We start from the raw sequence: 19027 nt of genomic DNA, 5'->3' as shown, positions 1-19027 counted from the left end.
TGAGAAAAAGTATCCTCCTTAGTAACAAAAAGATAAAGTAATGTTTGTGCCTATGTATAATTTTGTAATTTTGAAGTGAAGAGATTTACTTTTAAAATTATGCCTATATTATATTCAAATACATTAGAATTGTTTTAAGTTTCTGATGAATAGAACATATAATAATCTTAATTTCCATTGATCTTATTTTCAATCTATGTATTTGATATGCCAACCTTATGAGCATTAACACAATTTTCTTACCATTTTTCTTTTAAAAATAGCATAATTTAAAGTGTGTCTCTTTTAAGTAGGTTTTGTCCAACCAAGTGTGAATTTCTTTACTTAATTAGACCATTTCACTCTTTTACATTTAAGGTCATATTTAGTACATCTGAGGTTCAGTTTAACACCTTAATAACTGTTTTCAAATTTTCTTGTCTTGCCACTACTATTACGTATAAAGCACTTTCTGTTTCTTTTAGTGATTATTGCAAGCATCCCTTGGCTTCATTTCTTGGATAATTCAAACCTAATAGAACACTTACACTCCACTCATCTGTCTCCCATCCTTTTTAGCTGGTACTGTAATATACTTGATCTTTAAAACTTTTCAGACCCATTAATTATTATCATTTTACATAGAAAATAATAATTTATATTTACATAAATATTTACCAGTTTTGCTGCTCTTGATTCCTTTCTGCGTCCCTGGGGATTCCCATCTGAGATCACTCTCTTCTGTTGAAGAACAACCTTTACTTTGGGTGTGCTTGTAATAAATTCTCAGCATTTTTTTGTCCAAAATGTTTTTATTCACTTTCAGTCTGTAGGATATTTTTTAAAGATGATGGAATTCTATGTTTGAAGTTATTTTCTTTCAGTACTTCCAGTCCATTTTTTTTGTTTTGTTTTATAAACAGCATTGCATCACTTCTGCCATTACTGTCTTCTGGCTTGCATTGCTTTACAGTCTAGGTTTCCTTTCCTTCAAGGTATTGGTCCCATGTTTTTTAAAAGCCTGTTAGATCTCCAATGCCTCTGTAGATTTTCATTTTGTCAAGCTTTTCTGGTTGTTCTCAGTCAAATGTTTGACAATCAACACGATGCTCATCATTATTGGAAGCATTCTGAAAACTTCATTTATGGCCAAATATTTTGGATGAAGAGGGAAGGAAGGCGATATGCTGATATTGAATTAATTTCTGGAGTTGGGTAGGGGGCCATTTTTCAAGAGTGGTTAAATTTTAGATTAAATACCGAGACAAGACAACTGATTACATGTGATTACATGGATCAACATGAAATGGATGATTCAATGGAACTTGATGGGTATTAGCCATAAAAAGGTACAGAAGGGCATATTTTATATCTATTTTTCAATTTAAAACTATTTTAAGTAGGTAGAATAATCATTCCTATCATAATCATACCTATCACAGAGTCATTTTGAGGACAAAAATTAAAATGATGGCTGAAAATGCAAGCTGCTTTGTCATGCAAATATTTATATATTACCACATGCAGACTTTAACATTAACCAAGATGTGAAATGAAGGATCTTCTCTTACTGAGAAAAAAAGCTATATGGGATTGTCTTTAGGATTGTGATTTTTTTAAAAAAAATTTTGCCCATATAATTGGCATTTACTGGTAATTCTCATTGAACTAGAAGAAATATTTGTAGTGGTGAGGTAAGAAGGCAAGTCACTGGTTATAAAATCTACCTGAAGTGAAGACATGAGAGCATGAAGTAAAATACCTGAGACTGAGTAGGAAGGGAATTTAAAAATGAGAAGCTACTCTGTAGATTCCAAATATGAATTTTAAAAGATAAATCTGACACTTAATCTTTTTTGCCCCCTTGTGCTTTGCTCCCTGAGCCATAGGTACAGGAGTTGTAGATATATCAGCTAGGGTTGGACATCATATGGTCACTTGTTCCTCAGAGACTAAGGGGTAGCACTGATTATAGAATTAGAATATTTATGAGAGGTTATACAAGAAAATGGCAAAAATGCCTTACCTGGGTGGTAAGAGAAATAAAGGAGATTTTTCAGTGTAAAATAATAACCTGGGCTATCATATAACATTATCTAATGAGAATAATTTAGAACAGTTTATTATGTAGCTACTGCTGTGAATATTTCAGGTTTATTCATCCTACAGTTATTTCCATTTACAACTCAGAAAATCTAGTATATGATAGTAGGCTCCTTCCTACTTCATCTCCTGAATCTTTCCACTTGAATCAGACAGGATGTCAACTAAGTATTTCTCTGAGCAGCAATAACTATTTAAATTCAAAAGGTTTGTAACATAGTTCATTACCTGCCATTCTAATATAAGAGAATCTGAAATAAAAAAGCAGGGTTCCTTCTGAGGCTAGATTTTAGATTTCCACATGTACTGTGACGACAACTTATAGAGTCAAAAAACATTCTTACTTTAGATGACGCATTTTACTTGAAAAAAAAATCTTATACTCATGCAGAATTTCAAAATTTTACCACACATTTTATTAACCTGGAAATCTACTCACTGCTGGACTTCATAATAGAGTTCATGGGGTATCCTACTGAATTTTTGAATGTTAAAAATTACTGGATTTGCTATTTGTTTACTTAATTAATTTGTTTGTGCCTTAAATTTTGTTTTGTTTGTTGGGGAGTAAACTTTAAACTTCCCTGCTATCTAATCATTTTTAGGCAATCCTTTTTTTTTAAGTTGTAAGCCAGATTCTTCAAAAAATCAAGTTGCTTTATAGCCACATTTGTGATTAAAAAGTTGCATATAAATTTCAAAACAGTTAATCTTTTGCCTCTAATGTTTTTGGGTTACTGATGTTGAGAATCAACATATTTTCTCAGAATATAGTTCATAATTTACTATAGTATCATTGTTGACTCAAAAAATTGCAGTGGTCACCAAAGACCCGAGAAATCTTTGGAGAAAATTATCATAGAAAACAAACCTAAGACTGTGTAAAATTTTATAATATCATAATAAATATTTTGCCCTTTATAATTCTTGAATAAGTAGTCACAGCTACCTATACATCAAATTGCTAAAGTATATGAAACAAGACATCTTAAAGGAAAGATGAGTTTGATGAGATGTTGGAACACATAATGCCAAAGCATCAGTACATTTTCTTGAATATAAAATAACATTCCCAGACAAAGTTGAAAGTATATTACTTATCCTATAAAGTGCCTAGAAATGTCCATATTTGTGGTTCGGTTTCTTTAGCCATCAGATTATAAGAATTCAAGCCAGACTTGGTAACATACATCTAAAATCCCAGCACTTGGAAAGTGGAAACAGGAAGATGAGAAGAAGTTCAAGACCAGCCTATGGTACATAAAATATTCAAAGCCCAGCATAGGTTACATGAGAACACATCACACAGATAAACAGACAGACAGACAGACAGACAAACCAAACAACAAAAAAGGCATGAAACAATTTTCTAATTTTTAACCACATATTAGAAATTTTAAAAGAGTGCTTAATGAGATATAGCAAGAATAATTCATATTGCTGATATAGAGGGAACCAGGCTAGCTTAATATAGTTCTTGTCAACACAAAAGCCTTATTACCTATGCAGTATTTACGTTTGACTTCCAGAGTTGGTTTCTTCCTTCAGGATACTTATGTCCATGAAAATAGAAGAACTGTTAAGATAAGGAGTGGAGCCAGAGAAAAGTAGGAAGAGCGAAAACCAAACCTAATTTCAGAGATGAAATTACCATTATTTCTAATAAAGGTTAAGTTTTAGAACCCTATCTTTAACAGGCCACCTTCAATGCCTTGAGAGTATTTTGTGTGCAATATTTGTCAATAGGCCAGTTTCAAGACCCTAAGAGTATTTTATGTGTAATATTTGGCAACTATAAATTTAAATTTTTATTTCTCATTATGAATATCCAACATGTATGTTATTTTTATTTTGTAAAGTGTAGGTTAAAACCTGTATCAAACCTTGTTGTGTACACTTCATTAATAGTTATTATAAATTGATTTTATATATGCAAGATTCTGATCATCCTCTTCTTAACTCTGATATAGAAAAAAACTTTATCTATAGAAGAAACAAATTAATTAAAATAAACCAAATCTATTTCAATGCTAGGAATTAATCACTAAACACAATATATGTAATAATTTGTTTTAGAGGTCACTATGGAAAAAGACAAACTTACATAAGTGTAAGTGACCCGTTTTCATTATCAATTCCTAAATTTGGTATATAAGAATAGTAAGGATTGGGCTGGAGAGATGGCTCAGCAGTTAAGAGCACTGACTGCTCTTCCTGAGGTCTGGAGTTCAATTCTCAGCAACCACATGGTGGCTCACAACCATCTGTAATGAGATCTGGATGCCCTCATCTGGTGTGTCTGAAGACAGCTATATTATACACACACACACACACACACACACACACACACACACACATATGTGTGTGTGTGTGTGTGTGTATTTTTTTTTAAAAAAGAATAGTAAGGATGAGGGATGAATTACTTCTCTCTCTCTATATATATATATGATATATTTATATATATGTTATATTCATATATATAACATAAAATTAAAATTTTCTGTAACTGATATTTATATTAATAACCAATCTTTAAATGTTACTCTATATTATATGCACTTTTCTAAAATGAAATTTAACATTTTAAAATTAGAAAAATTTTAATAATGACAAAATTTTAAAAATGAAGATAACAGACACAATATAGCATATATAAGAAAGCAGCTATTAAAGTAAATTTTTTCTATGATTCTATCAGGAACAGGAACAAGAAAAACTCATTTTAAACATAAACACAACACACATGTACACACACACATACACAAAACAAATACTGGTAGGAATATAAAATTTAATTAGTTATAAATCATCTGTAATTTAAAAATAGCACTATTTTTACAGAATTGCTCCTTGTCACCATAACCAGAATTTTAAGAAAATTATATCCTTTTACTTTCAATACCTGAAATCTTGTGACCATCCAAATCCAACAATATCTGAATGGTAATAATACTGGATTTAAATTCATAGTTATATAATGAATTCATTAAAAATTAATAAAATGATGACATTAATATTGAGTATTATATTCTGCATAGTATGTTTAGTAAAAATATTAGAAGAAATAAAAATACCCATGTGATCTTTCATAGAGAAAATATTATAGACATTTTAAAACTTTTTATTACTACTTTATATTACTGGCAAATCTTTGTTTAAAATTGCTTACCACTTGCACCCTAGGTGGTCTATCTTCACCAGGAGAAGGTCTTGGCATTTGTTTTTCTGGTTTAGGAAGATCAGGTGGCAGAGAAATTATGTAGTGACACATCTTAGTCACACCCTTGCACTAGGAAAAGAAACAGAAAGAGATCCATGATACACAAACATCTATAACCCAGTGTTATTATGGAATTTTCATAATTTTCATTAAAACAACTATAAAACAAGAATTAACTGCAAGATTCATAAACTGGAAAACATTTTTTGGTAAAATGAGTATTCTTTCAAAATCTAGGTTATATTTCTGAGATACTCTCAGTTATGATATGGGAAATAAGCATGTGAGTAGAATGGCTAAAATATATTATAAATGTTGACTCACTTTAAATAATGGCTCCCAAAAGTTCTTATATTTGAATGTTTGGTCCAAATTCAATTAAACTGCTTAAGAAGGATTATGAGATATGGCCCAGTTGAAGAAGGTGTGATCGATCGATCTATCTATCTATCTATCTATCTATCTATCTATCTATCTATCTATCTATCTATATCTATATCTATATCTATATCTATACTCATCATCCTTACTCCTGCTCCAGCATCATGTCTGCATACCTACTGCCATGCTCTGCACCATGATGGTCATGAACTCACCCTTCTGTAAAACCCTAACAAATTACTTCTATAAATTACCATGGTCACAGTCTTATCATAATTAAAAAAATAACAAAAACATATTACATCTCTTTATCCATTCACTACACCTTGCATTTAAAACACATTTTATGCAAAGTTTTTATATGCTTTTACAAGTATGCATTTAAGGTGCAGTAATATTCTCTAAATATTCACTTAAACAATTAAACAATACATGTTAATCTTTCAAGATCATATAATTAATAGAATTGGATGATTCAATGAGAGTTAAGAACATTAACTTTTTGTTTGATCAATTACTCCTCCAGGTGACATGCTTTTTTTGAAGGAGCATGAATGTTTAGGAGGTAGAACTTTGTTGGAGAAATGAATCACTGGGCTGTGTGATTGAAGGTAGTCCTAAAAACTTCATTTACACTTTTGGCTTCCTCACTATGAACACAGTGTAAACTGCAACTATGCCCTCTCCATCATGATGGATTGCTTTCCTTTTTAAACTGTAAAACAAAACAAACCCTTTCTTAAGTCATGTATTTATCAGGAATTTGGTTGCAGCAACAAAAGTATTATTGGACAAAAAATGTGCCTGCAGACAGCTGGTCAGTCATGAGCAATCTCCCTCCACAGCCCACAGCCCACAGCCCACAGCCCACAGCCCACAGCCCACAGCCCACAGCCCACAGCCCACAGCCCACAGCCCACAGCCCACAGCCCACAGCCCACAGCCCACAGCCCACAGCCCACAGCCCACAGCCCACAGCCCACAGCCCACAGCCCACAGCCCACGGGTAGGACTCCACTTTCTCTCTACTGACAGTCCAAATAGAGACCTGCTTGGAGTGCCCAGGACTCTGGAGCCACAGGGCAGCCTAGGACAGAACCTTTCCAGTCACCACCTGCGCACCGTCCCACAGCTCTCAAACACAAACCTGGCTGCAGAGAGCTGGTCTGTCAGGAACACTCTCCCTCTTCAGCCCACAGCCCAGAGGTGGGACCCCACTTTCTCTTCATTGACTGTTTAAGGAGAAACATGCCAGGAGCACACAGGGCTCATGAGCCAGAGGGCAGCCTAGGACAGGAACCTTCCCGTCTCAATTTGCACCCAGAGCTGTGGCTGTCCAACAAACCTCAGACCCAAAACCTGCTAGCAGACTGCTGGTCTCTCAAGATCTTTCTCACTCCAAAGATCACAGGCTCACAGGCCCACAGAAGGTACAAGCTCCAGTCAGAGAGAACAAGACCAACTAACATCAAAGGTAACCATATGGTGAGAGGCAGGTACAAGAACCTAAGCAACAGAAACCAAGACTACTTGGCATCATCAGAACCCAGTTCTCCAAATACTGGATACCCCAACACAAGGGAAAAGCAATATTTGAATTTAAAATCGCATCTCATGATTATGATAGAGAACTTTAAGAAGGACATAAAGAAATAAAGGACAACACCAGGTAAACAAATAAAAGCAGTTAAAGAGGAAACACAAAAATCCCTGAAAGAATTACAGAAAAACACAACCAAACAGGTGAAGGAATTGAACCAAACTATCCAGGACATAACAATGGAAACAGAAACAATAAAGAAATCGCAAAGGGAGACAACCCTGGAGATAGAAAACCTAAGAAAGAGATCAGGAGTCATAGACGCAAGCATCACCAACACAATACAAGGGATTGAAGAGAGAATCTCGGAGGCAGAAGATACCATAAAAAACATTGACAAAACAATCAAAGAAAATGTAAAACACAAAAATCCTCTAACCCAACACATCCAGGAAATCCAGGACACAATGAGAAGATCAAACCTAAAGATGATAGGTATGGAAAAGAGAAGACTCCCAAATTAAAGGGCCAGAAATATCTTTAACAAAATTATAGAAGAAAATGCCCCTAATCTAAAGAAAGAGATGCCCATAAACATACAAGAAGCATACAGAACTCCAAATAGAATGGACCAGAAAAGAAACACCTCCCGTCACATAATAGTCAAAACACCAAACGCACAAAATAAGGAAAGAATACTAAAATCAGTAAGGGAAAAAGGTCAAGTAACATATAAAGGCAGACCTATCAGAATTACACCAAACTTCTCACCAGAGACTATGAAAGCCAGAAGATCCTGGGCAGATGTCATACAGACCCTAAGAGAACACATATGCCTACTGGATAGGATCAGGCTATGGATCAGGCTACTGTATCCAGCAAAACTCTCAATTAACATAGATGGAGAAACCAAGATATTCCATGACAAAACCAAATTTACACATTATGTTTCCAAAAATCCAGCCCTACAAAGGATAATAGATGGAAAACTAACACCAAGAGGGAAACTACCTGCTAAAAAAGCAAAAAAGTAATCTTCTTGCTACAACCCCCCCCAAAAAAAGAGAGACACACAAACATAATTCCACCTCTAACAATAAAAGTTATAGGAAACGACAATCATTGATCCCTAATATCTCTCAAAATCAATGGACTGAATTCCCCAATAAAAAGACATAAACAAACAGACTGGATATGTAAAGAGGAACCAGCATTTTGCTGCATACAGAAAACACACCTCAGTGACAAAGACAGACACTACCTCAGAATAAAAGGCTGGAAAACAATTTTCCAAACAAATGGTCCCTAGAAATGAGCTTGAGTAGCCATTCCAATATTGAATAAAATTAATTTAAACCAAAAGTTATCAAAAATGATAAGGAAGGACACTTCATATACATCAAAGGAAAAATCTACCAAGATATGCTCTTAATCCTGAATATCTATGCTCCAAATGCAAGGGCAACCACATTGATAAAAGAAATTTTATTAAAGTTCAAACATACATTGTACCACAGGTAATAATAGTAGGAGACTTCAACATACCACTCACATCAATGGACAGAAATGGTTAGTTGCAGCTAACCATTGGACTGAACAGGGTGACCCCAATGGAGGAGTTAGAGAAAAGACTGAGAGAGCTGAATTGGTTTGTGACACCATAGGAAGAAAAAACAATATCAACCAACCAGATCCCACCAGAGCTTCCAGAGACTAAACCACCAACCGATGAGTACACATGGATGGACTCATGATTTCAGGCACATGTGCAGCAGAGGATATCATTGTCTAGCATCAATAGGAGGAAAAGCCCTTGGTCCTGTGAAGGCTCATTTCCCCAATGTAGGGAAATTCCAGGGCATTGAGTTTGAAGTGGTTTGGTGGGAGTAGGAGCAGCCTCACAGAAGCATCGGGAGGGGATGGTAGTATGGGAAAGAGGGGAAAGGGGATAACACTTGAAATGTAAATACATAAAATATCCAAGAAAACTAAAATAAAAAAGATAAATAGATAAAAATAAAAGTATTATAGTTACACTGAAAACAACTGTCTTGTATGGTATATAAAATATGAATTAACAAATAAATTAACTTTAAAATAAGTAAATTTCAGAATTTTATATTGACAAATGATGATGCAATTAACTACCCAGTTATCTGGTACAACCACACTAGAAATCAGTTTGGGGTCCCTCAGAAACTTGGACATCCCTCTAGCTGAGGACCCAGCTATATCACTCCTGGGCATATACCCAAATGTTGCTTCAAAATACAACAAAGACACATGCTCCAGTATTTTCATAGCAGCCTGATTTATAATACCCAGAAGCTGGAAAGAACCCAGATGCCCCTCAACAGAGGAATTGAAAGAGAAAATGTGGTACATTTACACAATGGAGTACTACTCAGCTATCAAAAACAATGACTTCATGAAATTCATAGGCAAATAGATTGAGTTAGAAAACATCCTGAGTGAGGTAACCCAATCTCAGAAAAACACACATGGTATGCACTCACTGATAAATAGATATTAGCCCAAAAGCTCAAATTACCCAACATACAATCCACAGACCATATGAAGCTCAAGAAGAAGGACCACCAAAGTGCGAATGCTTCACTCCTTCTTAAAAGGGGGAACAAAAATATTCATAGGAGGGGATATGGAGGCAGAGTTTGGAGCAGAGACTGAAGAAACACCCATTCAGAGCCTGCCTCACATGTGGCCCATATATATACAGACACCAAAACTAGATAAGATGGATGAAGCTAAGAAGTGCATGCTGACAGAAACTAGATATAAATGTCTCCTGAGAGACATAGCCGGAGCTTGTCAAACACAGAGGTGAATGCTAGCAGCAAACCATTGAACTGAAAACAGGGTCCCCATTGGAGTAATTAGCGAAAGGATGGAAAGAGCTGAAGGGGCTTGCAACACCATAAGAACAACAGCAACCAACCAGAGCTCCCAGGGACTAAACCATACCCAAAGACTATACATGGACTGAGCCATGGCTGCATATTTAGCAGAGGATGGCCGTGTTGGGCACCAATGGAAGGAGAATGCAATGGTTGGATCCCCAGTGTAGGGAAATGTCGGGGGCGGTAAGGGGGATGAATGGGGAGGGGAACATCTTTATAGAAGAAGGGGTGAACAAGGGGACAGCGGGTTTATGGACAGGAAACTGGGAAAGTGAGTACCATTTGAAATGTAAATAAAGAAATATTCAATTAAAAAAGGAAAAACTATCTGAGACAAAAAAGTTTTAAAAAACTAAAAAGTTCAATGTATCTTGAGACATAGAGAGTTCTAGATAGGTTAAATGAATTACACTCCATTTAATCCAGTTAGAAATACAATTAGCTTTGGGATATTTCGTTTCATCCTTCCCAGAAAACACGCAACAAATTACTTTCCAAAGACCACAACATTCATTTTTTATGAGATGGTTCTGGATTGAATATATATTGTATCTCATAGTAAAATAGGAGAGGATTAAGCAATATTCATATTTTACAATTCAAAGGAAATGGACAATATCACAGTGACTCCTATCACAGTAAGCACCCTCGTAGAGGCAGAGGGGTTGGTGGATATGATGGGGGTTTTGCTGAAGGGAAACTGGGAAGGGGGTTATCATTTGAAATGTAAATGATTAAAATGACTAAAATAATACAGATTCATTAAATGATACTATTTAATGTCAGAATATTATAAACATAATACTTAGTGATAATTCAATTAGTGATCAACTTGCTCAAATTAGAACTTCATGTGTCATAATTCATACACAGAATATACCACATGAAACACTAAAATTATCAAGTACATTTAATCATGTAGTAGGTAGGTAGAACAACGAGTTATGTTCCCTTTGGAATGCTACAAGAACTGTTGTATAGCAAGCCTATATAAATTCCTATATTTAAGTCTCCATCTTAGATTTCAATATAATATGTATGAATTCAGTACTTTAAGACATGTGAAAAATCCATTGTTTAACATTTTTAGAATGAAATCAAACTGAAAACATATGTTCACTTCAAAACTTGATAAACTTTTTTGATAAACTTTTTCTTAAAGAGTATAGTGATATATTTTAGGACTTTCAGCTGTAACTTGGCTATAATCACTAAGATTTGCCCTTTTGTGATTTCAATTAAAGTAACATTAGTTTTAAAAGACAATCTATATTGACCATTATATTTCAGATTATTAATGAATTTTAACCTCCTCATTCAAAGGCATAGTTTTCTTGTTCCATACGTACAACATGTGGTAGAACTGAATGTTTATATGAGGAAAGAAATATCATTGTATTGAAAGATCTGTAACACATGTAGAAAAGTAATAGTTTTGTCATTGTCCATGAAACAAAATAAGAACAATACATTTATGAATAATGAATGGATTTTATAGCATCCTGTGGTGGGATGATCTGACACTAAGAACTATCAACATATACAATAAAAGTGTCTCAAATTACAGAATTTCCTAAAACTACAAGTAAATTGTAATATCCACAGCAAAATAGAAATTTTTTTGTGATAATTTACATTCAAACTCCATATGTACAATTAAGTTGGTGTATGTCTATTACAGATGTATATTAAAGTCTATAAAGTGTAGTTTTTCATCTTTAAAATCAATCTTAATTGTATAGGAATAATGGAACTGATTAAATGTTAAGATTTTTATCTGTAAACTCACACATATGAACAGCGATTAAATGTTGGAGTATGTTGCTGGACAAAAACTAAAATGTCTTCAATGTCAAAGATTATGTTATTATTCCACAATACTGTTAATTTTATCAGAGGTAGTCCAAAACTTGAACTCTAGAGATGACATCTGAATCTAGTATGTTTCAATTTACACTTTTCTAAGAAGAAATATAAAATAACTAAGTACATTAAAACAGAAGATGAGGGGTGGTTTTGTATTGCTGAGATTTCAATCTAGGTCCTTGTATGTGTATGATGGGCAAGTATTCTAATATGAAAATATTCCTAGCCCTAGGAGATTATTCCATAAGTACAAATGAAGATGCTTCTTCTGCTCTGATCTCTATGTCTTCATGACTCATTTAATCTTGTACTTTACAAAATCTGTCTTTAAGAAGGACCCTAAATTTGGCACACGATGGTCACAAAAATAGTCATAATGCACAGAATGACCAGTGCCACAATAATGAAGCTATAGATCTTACATGCCCAGAAAGCCATGAAGATTAGATACATTTCAATAAAAATTGAGCCAAAAGGTAAAATTTCTTCCTAGACAAAAACAAAAAAAAAAAAAACAACTGCAGGCTCTATAAACTGTTTATTTCTTTTCTGGGATAGGATGAGGCACAGCATTGAAATGATAAGGTAAGTTGGGCTGACCTGAGAGATTTTGGACAAATACTGTATCAACAAGATTTAGAGAAAGAATAACCACAAAGAAAAATGAAACAAAACCAAAACACACTAACCAAACAAAAAAACAGAAGCAGCAAATAGCCACCATTGTTCCAAAAAATGGCTCTAGAAGCATAGTAATAAATGACTGTAAGTTGATAAAGAATGCAGGGTCACACACCATAGTTGGGATAAGGAATGCCCAAGTCAACACCTGCTTTATTCATCTCCTTCCTCTCATTCTGGCATACAGATTTCCTCCAAAATACCCATTCATTTGGAGATGTAGTAGCACAGACAAATATGACTGTACTGAGAACTGAACCCCCCATTTGTATATAAATTCTCTATCATGGCAACAATAATAACAATGAGAGGCACAACAAAGATCTGACATCCAGAACCAACAAGAGTAGAAAATATCAGAGGGTGACTTAATGTACTAAACATATGTCGATAAACTTGCTTCCATCTATATTCACCAGTTTTTAGTCATCCCTCCATTCAAATTCATCTTTTTAAAGAAAATTAAAAACTATTAAATTTTGCACAGACTATATTGGGTGTTGCCTAATTTTTAGTTGGATTAACCTAATTTATTTATCTTAAAATCAACCAGTTACCACGATTTCATACAAAAAAAGATTCTGTATGAAAGTAGAGGTCTACTCTATAGTGCAATTTATGGTACAGTATTAAATGGAGCAGAGTATTAAATGAAGAAGATACTCGTTTTTATTAAACATTTAGAGATTTAGATAAATTTACATTTTAACTGAGTTTCTAAACTGATTATATTTCCCTCTCTCCCCCAAGTTAGTCTTATATCTTTTGGGAATTCAATGAAGGCTTTACATCAGAAATTATTAAAGAAAACCAAGGGAAGTAATAAATATGCATAACGTTAATATGTTGTATAGGTATAAGATACTGGAAGTATTTAGATGTACAGATTATCTGGGAAACTTTCTGGAGGATGATTATTAGTGTAAAAATATTTTGGTTTCAATGGCTTGATACATCTTGTCTACCACTGCTTGAAACACTGAGATCTTTTCAAAATGTGTGTAACATACTTCTTTTGGGAGGGAGTTATTTTTTCTTTTACAAAACTCCTACTGTAGATAAATTTGTAATTTAGAAACATTTAATTTTGTTAATCCTGTCTGGGATATTTAAGTAACACCTAAATCATTATTGTCTTAGAATGTTCAAGTAAAATATTTCCTGACCTGCAAAAAGGGGGCCCCTAAAACATTTTAAATCTTTACAGAAAAATATATTTAACATTTTAATATAGTACCAGGACATTTTCATTTACTCAAGAAATAAGTCTTAAAGTCAAACAAATTGAAAAAAAGAAAGAACTTAAAAACAATTTTGTCTATTTCTATACTGGATAGTATGTTAAGAATGTAATTGCTATTAGGTGATTATGTTTGGCCTAAAAGGATTGCCAAGCAATGTGGTGGGGGTGAATCTGTTAAGTCATTTAAAAATCATGTGTCTTTGAAACTCTTAAAAACTTCCTCGAAATTAATAATAGCTTGATTTTAGAAATAAGAAAGATTAAATTTTCTATTTATTTGAACTATAGATATATCTCAAACAATACACCTATAATTAATTTTTCAAAAAATGAGCATATGTATTTAAATGGATATAGAATAAAAATGCTCTTTAGTGGAACTAAATAAGAAAAGTTTCATAACAGTGAGTGAATCTTTTATGCTGTACACCTTCACAACAATATTTGCTATAAGTAATTTTACATAAAATATATTAACATTGACTTATATAGGTGACTTCACAACCTTCTAAAAAACAGAATCTCTGATATAGACACTTTTATGCAATGAAGCTATTAAGCTACAGTCAGAAATATTAATAAATAAATCTCAGTTTCAGAATGAGGTAAGAATTTTTACTATTCAATCTTCACTATAGTTATAGTTTTGCCTAACAACCTAGACTATTTTGTGTAAAATATTTAATTATACCCAACTGCATTTGTATGTCACAAATCAAAATATATTTTAAATATTAACTATATATAAATAATTCATTATTATACACAGTAGTAAAGGAGGTAAATGTATGTACTACAAAAGTATGATGAACAATAATGTAAATAAGAAATACTTGTTTTTAAAAGGCTTAAAAGTGCACTTACCATGTCAATTATATCAGATTCATTTTCATGGTTAAGATCAGACTACAAAAAAAAGAGAAAAAGTAAATTAGTGTTTACTGTTGTTATAAAACTTATTTATTTAATGGAACAGAATAAATATCAATAGGACCTTATCTCCACTGTTTTCATTCCTTAATGAAGGAAATGTATTCTGAACCTGAGGAACAGTCTGTATTTATCTTTTAACAGTTTGCATTTATCTATGCACATTTATAAGTGATTCCAATGCACTACGACTAAATCTGTCAGTTTATTTTTCTTTTCTGTACCAAGGTTAAGGTTTCATTTTCTTAGACCCATGCTTCAATTCTTTGAATTCTATTGATTAAAATTTTTACTTTAATCCAGACATTATATAGTCTCTTAATGCTATCCTTAAAATATGTTTTAACATCGATATTAGACTTAAATCTACTTAAAACAAATTTCATTTTCCAGTAAGACAATGACTTTTAAACTTTTCTTCCCTTTTTATTAAATATTTTAGTATTTGCATTTCAAATGTTATTCCCTTTCCCAGTTTCCTGTCCAGAAACCACCGATCCTCTGCCCCTCCCCCTTCGTCTATGAGGGTGCTCTCCCACCCATCTACCCACCCCTTGCCACCTCCCCACTCTGACATTCTCCTATAATTGGGGGTCCAACCTCGGCAGGACCAAGGGCTTCTCCTACCATTGGTGCCCAACAAGGCCATCCTCTGCTACATATGCAGCTGGAGCCATGGGTCTTCCATGTGTACTCTTTGGGTAGTGGTTAAGTCCCTGGGAGCTCTGGTTGGTTGGTATTGTTGTTCTTATGGGGTTGCAACCCCATCAGCTCCTTCAGTCTTTTCTCTAACTTCTCCAACAGGGACCCCATTCTCAGTCCAATGGTTTGCTGTGAGCATTCGCCTCTCTATTTGTCAGGCTCTGGCAGAGCCTCTCAGGAGAGAGTTATATCAGGCTCCTGTCAGCACGCACTTCTTGGCATCAGCAATATTGTCTGGGGTTATGTATATGGGCTGGATCCCCAGGTGGGGCAGGCTCTGAATGGCCATTCCTTCAGGCTCTGCTCCAAACTTTGTCTCCATATCTATTATGAGTATTTTTGTTCCTCTTTTAAGAAGGACTGAAGCGTCCGTCCCATATTTTCTATCATACTTGTTTCTTCAACTGTCAATATTTAAAAATATAAACATTCCCATGATTTTTCTGCTCACTGCAGATATTTTAAAATGGCTTAATTTTATAATACAAAAGCATACCCTGGATAAATATGTAGCTTAATGATATTTTACACATGAATATGCCTACACAATTACAAACATAAACTGTGGTATAATATTATAAAATATAGAATATTTCTAGCAACACAGAATATTCCCTTCATGTTCATGTCCCAGACTATACTCTGAGTAATGACCAATGCTTTCAATTGTCTCATAATTAATTTTCTGCTTGGTATTTCATGTAAATGAAATCAAATGGCATATATATTCTTTTTACCCCGACTTTCTCACCATACAATTGATATGAAACATGTAAGTTAAAATATCACATAATTTAAGTTTTTACGATTCAACCTTTCCCATTTTTGGCTTGAATATTTCATTATACTTATATTTAGATTGTAACTTTTAAAATTTATTTTTCACATATATATACATGCATATATATACATATATACACACACATATATATATACATACATATAATATATATATATATACTTTCCTCATACACACAGTATCTTCAACACAGTTTCCCTTCATTCCTCTCATCCCAATCCCTCACTTCTCTCCCAGATCCACTCATCTTCCACTTCCTTTAAAAATATAAAGCAGACCTCCCAAGGACATCAACTGAACATTGTATAACAAGTTACAATAAGATTAGGCACAAATCCTAAAATTGAGGCTGGATGAGGCAACCCAGAAGGAGTTAAAGAGTCTCAAGTACAGGCAGAACAATCAGAAACATCCCCATTCCCACTGTTGGGAGTCCTACTAAAATACCAAGCTATACAACCATAATGTAATGCAGAGAGCCTAGTTCAGGCCTATCCAGACTCCATGACTGTTGCTTCAATCTGTGAGTCCCCTACGTGCACTGAGTAGTTGATTATGTGGATCATATTCTTGTGCTATCATCTACACCTCTGGCTCCAACAATCTTCACCTCCACTCTTCTGCAGGGGTCCCATTTCCCCCCTAGTCGCTAGATCTGCTCAAAGTCTTAAAGTCACTTAGATACATTTTAATCCATCTATAAGGCCTTTTTAAAAATTAAGTATTAAACTTTTTAAATAATTATCTTATGTCATTTAGAGTATTTTCTCTTTTTTCTTTATCTTATTTGGTTTTTCATTTTCTATTAATGTGCTTATTGAATATTTAGATTAGCCAAGTTCTATTAAGTCTTTATATATGCCATCTTCTATCATTATTTTCATGGTTACTAAACAACATGTTTAAGGGGAGTATGGGAAAATTCTATGTGTTCTCAAGATCGTTCACAAGATTCATAAAGTCTAAACTTTTCATGGTATTACTAAAGTACATTAAGGATTTATTTCACTTACAGTTTTCATGAGTAGATTAGAAATGTGATATACCTTTAGTCATAAGGGAAATGCAAATCAAAACAACCCTGAGATTTCACCTCACACCAGTGAGAATGGCTAAGATCAAAAACTCAGGTAACAGCAAATGCTGGCGAGGATGTGAAGAAAGAGGAACACTCCTCCATTTTTGGTGGGATTGCAGACTGGTACAACCATTCGGGAAATCAGTCTGGAGGTTCCTCAGAAAATTGGACATTGAACTACCTGAGGATCCAACTGTACCTCTCTTGGGCATATACCCAAAAGATGCCCCAACATATAAAAAAGACACATGCTCCACTATGTTCATAGCAGCCTTATTTATAATAGCCAGAAGCTGGAAAGAACCCAGATGCCCTTCAACAGAGAAATGGATACAGAAAATGTGGTACATCTGCACAATGGAATATTACTCAGCTATCAACAACAATGACTTTATGAAATTCATAGGCAAATGGAGGGAACTGGAAAATATCATCGTGAATGAGGTAACCCAATCACAGAAAAATACACATGGTATGAACTCATTGATAAGTGGCTATTAGCCCAAATGCTTGAATTACCCTAGATGCACAGAACACATGAAACTCAATACGGATGATCAAAATTCGAATGCTTCACTCCTTCTTTAAAAGGGGAACAAGAATACCCTTGGCAGGGAATAGGGAGGCAAAGATTAAAACAGAGGCAGAAGGAACACCCATTCAGAGTCTGCCCCACAGGTGGCCAATACATATACAGCCACACAATTAGACAAGATGGATGAAGCAAATAAGTGCAGGCCGACAGGAACCAGATGTAGATCTCTCCTGAAAGACAGAGCCAGAATACAGCGAATGCTAACATTAAACCACTGAACTGAGAACAGGACCCCCGTTGAAGGAATCAGAGAAAGGACTGGAAGAGCTTGAAGGGGCTCGAGACCCCATATGAACAACAATGCCAACCAACCAGAGCTTCCAGGGACTAAGCCACTACCCAAAGACTATACATGGACTAACCCTGGGCTCCAACCTCATAGGTAGCAATGAATACCCTAGTAAGAGCACCAGTGGAAGGGGAAGCCCTTGGTCCTGCAAAGACTGAACCCCCAGTGAACGTGATTATTGGGGGGAGGGCGGTAATGGGGGGAGGGTGGGGAAGGGAACACCCATATAGAAGGGGAGGGGAAGGAGTTAGAGGGATGTTGGCCCAGAAACCGGGAAATGGAATAACAATTGAAATGTAAATAAGAAATACTCAAGTTAATAAAGAAAAAAATATTTTAAAAAATGTGATATACAAGCAAATGCAAATGTTCAGTTTCATCCACTAATGAGAATTAAACTGTTTCAAATTATAAAACAAATAAACTTTATTTTGTGTTTAGATGTGTTATTTATGATGGTATATAATGAATTCATTATTATTATATCTAAATGAATTAATTCATTTATTTTAATGAGACAATATGTAGTGATATGTTTTTATAAATATATGTTGACTCCAGAAAGAGTGAACTTTTATCATACCACACATTTAAGTAAATAAAATATATTGAAATATTGCTGTCCTACTGTGTACTTAGGCTGTTTACGTTCACATGTCTATAAGCGAACTATGCTACTAAGGTTATTATGGCTTGGATTTCC

At 34.3% G+C, this 19027-nt stretch overlaps 1 protein-coding gene across 16 annotated transcripts in view; it reads right to left on the bottom strand.

Annotated features, from left to right (window-relative positions):
- Tex16 (testis expressed gene 16) overlaps positions 1–19027 on the bottom strand; it is a 376428-nt gene that overhangs the window by 232911 nt on the left and 124490 nt on the right. For 15 of the 16 annotated variants that reach the window (XM_063279704.1, XM_063279698.1, XM_063279707.1 and 12 more), the window contains 2 exons: positions 14796–14837; positions 5252–5371 (listed from right to left, as the gene is read on the bottom strand). In XM_063279704.1, the coding sequence (XP_063135774.1) occupies positions 5252–5371; positions 14796–14837 (162 nt within the window). Of the gene's footprint in view, positions 1–657; positions 3611–5251; positions 5372–14795; positions 14838–19027 lie in introns of those variants that run through there. The other variant, XM_063279701.1, reaches the window with a different exon arrangement.

The sequence above is a fragment of the Rattus norvegicus genome, chromosome X (genome assembly GCF_036323735.1).
Source record: "Rattus norvegicus strain BN/NHsdMcwi chromosome X, GRCr8, whole genome shotgun sequence".
NCBI classification, from domain to species: domain Eukaryota; kingdom Metazoa; phylum Chordata; class Mammalia; order Rodentia; family Muridae; genus Rattus; species Rattus norvegicus.
The sequence above is the reverse complement of the archived record's forward strand: the minus strand, read 5'-3'. Positions and strand labels throughout refer to the sequence as shown.